Source organism: Python bivittatus, unplaced genomic scaffold, assembly GCF_059951505.1.
Source record: "Python bivittatus isolate LINGU-HERP-01145 unplaced genomic scaffold, Pbiv_v1 ctg000050_np1212, whole genome shotgun sequence".
Taxonomy (NCBI): domain Eukaryota; kingdom Metazoa; phylum Chordata; class Lepidosauria; order Squamata; family Pythonidae; genus Python; species Python bivittatus.
The window spans coordinates 6,512,501-6,522,500 of record NW_028277033.1 but is presented as its reverse complement, the minus strand read 5'-3'; the positions used below and the strand labels follow the sequence as shown (position 1 = coordinate 6,522,500).

The window sequence follows — 10,000 nt, the reverse complement described above, 5'->3', positions numbered from 1 at the left end:
CTGGATCCCCTCTCATGCCATCTCGTCCATCTCTTCCAGGTAGCCCATTAGCCCCTGGGGTCCCGGGAATTCCTGGAGCCCCTGAACATTTGCCCTCCTCCCCATGACATGGTAGGGAAAAAATAGCCAGAATTGCTGCCACACAGAGCAACATAAATGATGTCATTTCTGCTCAGCTGGAAAAAAGAAAAAGAAAAGAATATGCATTAACGTTTTGCAGCATGGCTTGACAAATGAAGCAAATCATATTACCCATTCAAAACCTTAATTATGAAATTTCAAATGCTAAGTTCACCCACTCAAAGTTGCTTGTTCCTATTATGTTTATCTGACCCAGCAACAAAATGTCATGGTGGGGAAAGTACACCATAGAATTCAGCAGAACAAAGAAAAATAAATATGGCAATGCAAAACATAATGGATTATCTCCAAAACCCAAAAGAATAATTTTAACCATTAAGACTGACAGCTATGTGCAAATTGAAATCACTGTAATTTCCGAGGTCAACCTACCATTCTTTTCCACGGTGACAAGAAGGAATGGTTTCAAAAGCATCTGGTTTATACTGTATTTATGCTTGGGAAATATCAGATTTAAGTGGAGCTTTGGTATGTGCTTCTCATGTAAAATAGAACCTAGGGAAGGGTGGGGTTGAACAAGCCGTTATTTTGCTTACAAACTTTATTTATTTGGCAAATACTTGAAATGGGGTGAAAAGCCCTTGATGAGGGGGGGAAAGTTATGAAAGTCTTCCACTATAACATATGGAGGGAAATTCACCTGGCAAAACAAGTTGATTCCAAAGAGATGAATTCATAAGAGGATGAAATATTCAAAAGATATAAGACCTTGTATACTGAGTCCCACCACAGGTGGAGAGAATGTTCCTTTCCTTCTGAAGACCTACTTGCCCTCGCATATATCTGCCTACAATCCAGCAATGGTGTATCAGAAGGAGGAAAAGATCTGATTGCTCAGCAAAATGCAGGAAACAAGGATTCATTTCTGTATCTCTTGAACTTTGTTTTCCAATTAGGAAGTGACTTCCTCCCAAACTCCCATGTCCCAGCTCATGGACTGCAACCTGCGGCAGGGAGATCAATATGGAAGATCAGTCGGATGGATTTGTTTTCTACTGGGGATTTTTGGAGACCAGGTTTGTTGAGGCCTGGGAGGGTCCCATTCTGAATATGAAGAAAATGAATGAAGAAAACTTCAGATAAAGAAAGTAAAAACACAGAAAGGTCAGGTTCTATCCAGGCCCCTTCCTTGCTGTGGTAGTTTTCTGAATGAAGAGAAGATTGTTGAGTGTGATTTCCCCATATGAAATCTCAAATGACACCCTTTCGTATCATGAATCAGTAGACCAGGCTTTAGTAAGCCAGCATGTCCCAACTCATATTGGAGATGTGAGGTAGGAAGGCTGCTTTAGACAAACACAAGAGTGTCCTGAAACCAAGGCCATTAGAGCACAGTTTCAACCCTGCAACCACAACTGAACTGAGTCAATAGAAGAGAATTGAACTGAGTCAATAATTGAACTGAGTCAATAATGACTCTCAGAAGAACCATTACGGGAATACAAAGGCATCATTGATATTCTGATTTCTTCTGTATGATGTTTTCCTAAGGTACGAATACTCGATGAATAAAACCATGGACTATTAAGAGCAATAGTTATTTAACATAAAACTTCTCTCACTTCTTGAGTAGATCAAGTGGAAAACTATAATCTTAGCTTTATTTTGAATGAAAAGAACATTGTGTTCATTCGATCCAAGAGCTGCATATTGCTGCTGCTTAATGATTCAGGCACAAGAAGATCACTCAACTGACCTGAACTTGCTGTTGCTTGGAAAACATGGAATAAACAAATGGACTCAGGGTTTCCCCCAAATCCATTGGAATAGCCAGTAGATCCTGGTAAGATCCTATGATCCACTTTATTGCAGGACCAGATCTGCTCAGATCTCAAAGGTAGCCTTTGGCCTTTCAAGTATGTTTCCATAGGTGACTTCATGATTCTGGGATGTGGGGACTATTGCGTTTGCCCAGCTAGATGGCAGAACCTGACTGAGCTCAAAAAGGCTGAGCAGGATCAAATCTGGTGAGCATTCAGGAGGGAAAGTAACATGTGCATCCATGAAGGGGCAAAGAGTAAGTATGGGAGGCAAATAGATACCATTTCCTGACTTTTTGCTGATTAGAGTAACTTATCTTCTTGTTTTTCATCAGTGCAGACTTTGACTTGTTGAAAACCACATTGTGAACATCAAATCATCAAGCTAATGGATTGATTAGCTCTGGAAAAGCAACTGCAGACAGAATTCTTAGGAACTTCCCACAGATCTCCAAAGAGGAAAGAGCATTTGTTATTTGTCTTTTAGTATGGGTGATAGCTCACTATCCTACTGATCAGGTCCTTGTGCTCTTTCAAAACTATTCGGACAGGCTTCCAAATTAGGCATTTGATTGCCAGGACCCTTCCCCTTTGCAAGCACCCTCAAATGTGCATTTTTTTTAGGTAGCAAGGACTTGAATTCTTACTTTTCCAAATATAGAGAACTAATGAAATATCCATTACCTCGGCTGTAAATCACTGAGCCCCTACAAGTCTAAATGGAACTGAATAATCAGATTTGTTCCAGGACAACTTCTAGCATGACTGCAGTTTCAGAATGGCCTGAAGCTGCAAAAATCAGTGTGACCATGAGGAAGCAGTTAAGAGATATGCCCAAAGTGGTCTTCTGGATTTTTCCTCCTGTGATATAATAGTCCTAACTAAGATGGATAAAGTTTTGTGGATTTTTTTTGGGGGGGGGGGGATGTCAAAACTACATTCTGAGACTTGCAATGATTTCCTGTCTCTTTTTATAATTAAACATGTAAGAAAATTGCATTTGGAATGTCTATAATTGCATAACCAGGGTAATCATTAGATGGGAGCCAAGAGATACCCAAAACTCACTCTTTGGTGCCATCTAGTGATAATATGGATTATTTCACCATGGTCACTTCTTCAAGCCTGCATAATGCGCTGAGTGTTCCTTATTCAAGACACCCATGAAGCAGCTTCTAGTTTAAAAAAAACAGAACAAAAAAAATCCCCCTTCTTTGTGCAAATTGGCTAATCAGAACACCTATAAAAACTCCATTAGCACCATATGTGTAGGCTTCAACTGGTGCAAAGATAGCTAATGTATAATTAATGCAAAATTAAATGGTGAGCAGAGACTCTCCATAAAGTTTAATGGCTGGGAAAAGAAAGCTATCTCCAAATAATTTGTGTTATTTAAGACATATTTTTAAAAGGATCTGTTTGGTCAGGCTGGAAAGTGTTCAGTACACATCTGAGTCATGCAGATAGCTGTTTCTGAGAAACAACACATTGTGAAATTAATCAGGTGCCTGCTCTTATTCCCTCTCAGCATTTTGTTGGCATCTAATGAAAAGAACAGTCTGATGACAATCCAGAATCCTTTTATACAGTCACCTAACAACTGTGAACAGCACAGTGTGGTTGCAAGTCTGCAAAAGCAAAAGTCACAAAGCTCAAATGATCTTGGCATGGTCTTGCCTGACCAACGTTAATATCCACCCATTTAAATCAAGATGTTTGACTTTGTTTATTGGATTTTTATTTTGGGCAGATCTATAACTTCTGCAAGTTTTATTTGGTTGAAACTGAAAAAAAATCCTGGCTGCAATTCAGTTAAATAAAAATAACAAAAATTGTCTTCCTTGTCTCAAACTTCAATCCTGGTGACTTTCTGGATATGTCCATGAAGTGTTTTGGTAATAGCGCTAAATGTGATTTTTCATTGCGTTCTTCCAGGATGCTGTTTTCCAAGTTCCCAATCTAGGCTACAGTCCTGACTAGGTTTTCTGGTACTCTTCTGTACAACCTCTAACCAGGTTTGACATTTGTTAGACTTTATAAATAGTTAGGTCCTGAATGCCACAATCATCACTTATACTGAGCCAGTAAATTTCTCCATAGTATTGGATTCAACAGTAAAATTGCCTTCAGGTGGAATTCAGCTGCAGATAAAATCATGACTATATCAACATAGTTTTCTTGGCCCCAAGATGGAAGTATTTTGCCACTGTCTTATGCCAGGATTCCCCCCTCCCCAACTTCCAAGGCTAGTCTACAGCCCTGAAATTCCCCAGAGGGCTAATACAAGCCTACTGAGTCACATCTGTCTGTCTGTCTGTCTGTCTGTCTGTCTGTCTGTCTGTCTATCTATCTATCTATCTATCTATCTATCTATCTATCTATCTATCTATCTCATCTACCGCTGGTCCCGCCATGTTAGTTTGCAGCAAAATAAAAAGAACAAGAAAATGGGTTTGGCTGATCAAAATCTCTGGAGCTTGGTGCAAAAGCTCTAGAAGCTTCATGGTTGAGAAGGAATGTGACATCTCACTGAACTTGCCCTCTGCCCAAGAACAGGAGCTTCTCAGGGTCTAGCTGCTCTGAGTATTAATGCATAGGATGCATGCAGTGCTCCAGCCAACGTGAAAGCTGGGCTGGAAGAACATCTGATCTGCTGCACCAGGATGGGACAAAGGAGGGCGGCATGACTTTAGGCACATATTTTACTCATGCACTTGGATGCAATTGTGATATCTATTTCCTCTCCCCATACCACTACTTTCATTCCCACCTTCCATCCTGAAATCCCACATAGGTTAGTTTTTATTTAACCTACACTGAATAGCACAGTGAGGGAGCAGTGGAAGAGTCAGAACCCTCTACACTAGTATCAGTTTCTGTCTTCTGGTGCACTAGAATCTATAGAACATATGGGTTGGGGGAGTGATGGAAGGAAGGAAGGAAGGAAGGAAGGAAGGAAGGAAGGAAGGGAGGGAGGGAGGGAGGGAGGGAGGGATATGATGGATGGATGGATGGATGGATGGATGAAAAAGAAAGAAAGCTGACAGAGAAAGAGAAAGAGAAAGAGAAAGAGAAAGAGAAAGAGAAAGAGAAAGAGAAAGAGAAAGAGAAAGAGAAAGAGAAAGAGAAAGAGAGAGGGATATAATAAAAATATAGATACATATTGATATAATAAAAGAAAGAAAAAAGAAGGAAGGGACAGATAATAGATAAATGGATACTGTAGATACAAGAAAGGAAGAGAGAAAGATGAGATGATAGAAGATAGTGTGTGAGATGGGCATTATATAAATGCGATATACTGTAGAAAGAAAGAAAGAAAGAAAGAAAGAAAGAAAGAAAGAAAGAAAGAAAGAAAGAAAGAAAGAAAGAAAGAAAGAAAGAAAGAAAGAAAGAAAGAAAGAAAGAAAGAAAGAAAGAAAGAAAGAAAGAAAGAAAGAAATACAGAGAGACCGTATTATTATTAGTCGTAGTAGTAGAGACCAATTTTAAAAAACATAGCAATACAGCAACATATCAAATACAAAGTATAAAACAACAGTAAAGCCTGAAGCAATTAGTAGCATGAAGGAGGCACCAGGCAACTTCTCTGAGCCGTGGCTATTGTTAGAAATTTGACAGCCTTTTTGGAAACACCTAAGGTTGGTCTTGCAGGAGGAAGGGAATGACCTCCTGCTCAGAAGAACAATGAAGGTTTCTAACAGTTGGTGTTATATGTTCTGCCCTCCATTTAGTATATAGCGGGCCTTCTAACAGTACATGAATCATGAGTACATGATTTGACCATTGTATTGGAGCATATCTCAGTTACAGTGGCAATGAGGTTACTGTTGGGAGACCTGAAAGAACAAGTCAGGATAGTTCATCAGGGAGAAAATCTACCTATGTGGTCACTAGGAGTCGAAAAGGGCTTGGTGTCACATAATTCATCAATCAATGGGAGCGTGCACAGGTATGGTTTTCATAAGGAATGCTGGTTTATCAGTCACTTATCACCCTAACAAGTAACTAACTAATTCAGGCCAAAGTGAAAAGTCCTCTATATGAAATGTGTAAAATATTTTTAAAAGATCTAACCCAGTCCCTCTTCTCTAATCATCTAATTATAGGAAAGTAGAATGGAGGGATGAGAGCCCAAAGTCATGTGGAGCCATGCCAAGACTCAGCAGTGGGTATAGTAGACACAAGATGCTGCTTAGGAATCAGAATCATGAAGGCATGGTCTCCTGGTCCACATCTAACAGGCCCCATAGGCATTCATGTCACACAGTGCATAGAGAAGTGCAGGTGTAATTCTGAATGTGACCATAAAGGGAGTTCTCCAAAACAGTCCAACACTGCTGTCTCAATGTTTTACTGGCCTTGCTGCTCTGCAGAAGGTCAAAACAATTTGCTGTCTTTGTGTGTGTGTGTATGACCATAAGGGATGAATTTGAACGTTGCTTGGACTATGGAACATTACTGGTAGAGAAGCCATGTTAAAACCATTCTGTGCTTGCAGAGGAAAGGGGAAGATCCTTTCATATGGTCTCTGGTTGTTGGTCTACCAGAGTAGGTTCCCGTGCAGGCCAAAAATTCATATAACTGGAGCTTTAGTTTTCTGAAAGAGAGAGAACTCTAGTCCTCTTAAATGCTGAGATAAGAATAAATAAACCTTCAATCATTTTTCCAAATTATTAATATACTTGAATAATATGATTAGACATAACAGATTTCTGGAAAGTTTGGTGGCATTTCAAAGCTTGATCTGAACAAAACACCTGAGATGTTACCAACTGATCTTCAGATTGAAGATCCTAGGAGAGTAATATTGATTCCACAACTTTCTCTTTCTATCATTCTGCTCGACAGGTTTTTCTAAGAATTCAGAAACCTGGAACGACTCCTTTTTTTTTTTTTTAATACAGTAATTATAATTTTAAAAATACTGTGGGACAAAACATGTATGGAGAAAACCAGAGACAATATCTCTGCTGTGCTCTTTTTTAGCACTCTTAACAATTATATGTTCAGCCTGGAAAGCAAAATTGATGCACTGACACAGTTATCGTATCAACTCCTAGAACATGGATAGGCATCTACAACAAGCCACAAAGATGTCACATGCATCAGGGTGTCCCAGCACAGAGAGCAGCAAGTATTGCATGATGTCATGAAACATGTGACATCATTTGCCCCCTTCACATGGATGCCTAGGGGAGTATGAACTGCAACATTGTAAAGAGATCAAAATTCACAAATGATGAGTGCTTTATGGTTACAGGAGATGTCATTCCATAAACCATCTACTTGTAGTACCACACAGTCTTCACCCTTCAAATCATTAGGTTCTTCAGATTTCCAGTTGGTGTACCTCAGGGTTTCTCCGTTCAAATACACAAACCTGCCCTCCGTCTGGAGGTCATTTATACTCAGGATAATGTGCTTGTCATTCCTCTTGACCATCGCTGTCAACGCTGCGTTCTCGGCAGCACTTTTTGGAGCAGCAAGGGCTCCACCAGCGCTGTTGCAGAAAATTCTCCCATTTCCAAAAGTGTCGCTCCAACCAGTTGAAACGAAGGTTTTCCCTCCAACAGTGGTCACCCCCATCATGGTGAAGACTAGGCTCCAAAAGAAAATAAATAAATCACCCCATGAAAAACAGCTTGTGGCAAACGAATCCTCTATACTCATAGCTCAGCGCAAAGCCTGAATGTACAGATGTACAGGTCTCCTTCCAGCTTAGCTCAGCTTCGTGGGATTTTGCTGGCAACCCTATTGAAATGGTTTGTCACTGCCTTCTTTGGTCTGTTTTATTTCCCAGTGACGCCTATATTTCCCATCCAAGTACTAACTTCCAATTCAGGGAAGTCTGGAAGGTGGCAAACTTGATCTAGCCAAATGCAAAGCTGAGCTTTTCCAGAAATCATTAGGGCTTAACTGTAGATGGACATTCCCTATAGAGGCCTTAATCAGTGTAGCTTTTCTGCCTTCCTTATGGGGACTTTTTCAGTTTTATTTATTTATTTTTTCCTCAGTGAACTGTGCATATGCGTATTCTGCAAAGTACTTTGCCTATTGATCAAATGGACTGCAGGCATTCTTATTCATCTATACCCAAATTTAAATCTCTTGAATGCCCTTCAGGAAGTTTTTTGAATTCAAAAACAGGGGGTGGGGGTGAGGAATATGAGCGTGGTTTGAAAAGTTTGTCAAGATCAATATCTAACGAATGCTAGAAAAAGACTGATGGTTTTCCTCTCCAGTGTGATAACCAATACTCGGAGTCTTTCTGGATCTCTGTGGAAGCAAAACAGAAAAACGTCCATCCCACCCAAAAATGGTTGTTTGCACATAGGAAATGGTGAAAGAGGTGACTCATGAATCTTAATTTCTGCAGCTGCTAAAAATCTGTATATCGTGTTGTGACATTCTCCTTTTCACGTGGAAGGCAAAATTGCGAAAGAAAATGAATTGGAAAGTCCACACATGATGTAGAACATGGGCAGCCAATAACTGCTCACCCCGAAGCTGCCATTGTACTTAGAGCTACTATATATACACTGCAAAAATTCAGACAAGCAGTAGATGGAAGCAAAGAATTAGAGACTTTAAAAAAAAAACACCTTTGCTACAGCTGTTTGGTCATAGACGAATTTGCTGAAAAATATCTGCTAGCCCTAATTATATTGCCATGTCTTCTACAGAGTCAAACCTTTGGTCCTCCCTTCTATGTAGCCAATCATATTCTGATTTGATTGGCAAAATTTCTCCAGGATTTCAAGCACAATCTGTCATTTTCCAGCATGAAGAAGGAAATGTCATAGGCTTTGACCTGATGTCAGTTTCTGACATATTTTTTCTCTCTCTCCCTCTGTTAAAAAAGGTATGTTTGACCAGAATGGTAGATTAGTTTTGGATTACATTATCTATAGGATTAGCTTAGATCTGTGGGATTTCCTGATGATGTAACATCAAAGAGCAACAAGCCCTGGACTTGCATAGTTTTTTTGAGACCAGCCAAGACAGAATAAATATTGTCACCTTGCTGGGCAGATCACTCTTACATGAATTTATTTATTGCATAGTCTTTTCTAAGCAGTGTGTTCCCACATGTGCAACAGCCTCTACCTGTGCTGTTGTGGCATTATTCACCCAGGGAACACTGGTGCACATGATTCCATTGTGCAAAGACACGTGTGAAGAGGCCTAGACATATACTACATATTTATGAAAGTTATATACTAAGGCATTTCAGGCTCTAGAAATGAACTGGAGAACATCATAGGGAGCTAGTTCGGCACACTGCTCATTATCAGTCACTTGCTCTGTCTCCCTTCTCCAGATGCTGCACACATTATTCCTCCATGTGGAACCTTCTCCCCCCTGAAGTTAGGTGCACCCCTTCCCGGCGGTCACTTAGGAAGTCCCTCAAGACCTGATTGTGTCATCAGGCCTGGGGGTCTTTGGGAACCAGAGACACTCTTAGTTGGCTTCACTATAATTGATATTCTGCTCTCTCCGTGGGGTTTGCATATTTTAAAGTTTAAAATCTTTAAATATTTTGATAATGGTGCATTTTACTAATCACTTTTTAAAATCTTTTATAATGATTTTTAAAATTTATTTGTTATTTTATTCAGTTCTTCTATGCTGCCCAGAGTCACTTCGTGTGAGATCGGCAGCTGTATACATGTGATAAATAAATAATAAAATAAATAAAACAAATGCAGACAAACAGCTAACCCCCAAACTCTGCAAATCCATATTCCTCCTTACTCTTTCTGCTTCTGCTAAGTTCAGCTTGTAAGGTCTGGACCGTCTTTTCCAAAGCAGCAACTTGCCTTTGAACAGTATCAACAGCTAAAGAGAAAAATGGAGAGAAGGGAATCTCATCAAACACCAAAACTTCCATTTTCTTTTAACCCCTTCAGACCAGAACTTAGGAAGCTTCTAGATAAGGCTATATGATACAGTAGCTCTGCCACATTCATATCCTTATGCGGGAAGCCCAGAAGATGCAATTTTGGACTGCTCACTTTCCTGTTCCAGCCACCCCACCCCACCCCACCCCACCTCTCCCATTTCTTTTGTCTTTCTCTAAAACATCCAACAAGGAA

General features: G+C 39.9%; 2 protein-coding genes across 2 annotated transcripts in view; both read right to left on the bottom strand.

Moving 5' to 3' along the window:
- LOC103059973 (pulmonary surfactant-associated protein A) overlaps positions 1-2,859 on the bottom strand; it is an 11,875-nt gene extending 9,016 nt beyond the window's left edge. The window contains exon 1 of the mRNA XM_025165139.2: positions 1-2,859. This exon is cut by the window's left edge and continues 9 nt beyond it. Coding sequence (XP_025020907.2) covers positions 1-166 — 166 coding nt within the window. The 5' untranslated portion in view covers positions 167-2,859.
- Positions 2,860-6,561: 3,702 nt separating this feature from the next.
- The window catches only part of LOC112540368 (mannose-binding protein-like), a 6,235-nt gene continuing 2,796 nt past the window's right edge, over positions 6,562-10,000 (bottom strand). The window contains exons 4-5 of the mRNA XM_088129267.1: positions 9,660-9,743; positions 6,562-7,501 (exon numbers count right to left, since the gene is read on the bottom strand). Coding sequence (XP_087985393.1) covers positions 7,128-7,501; positions 9,660-9,743 — 458 coding nt within the window. The 3' untranslated portion in view covers positions 6,562-7,127. The remainder of the gene's footprint in view (positions 7,502-9,659; positions 9,744-10,000) is intronic.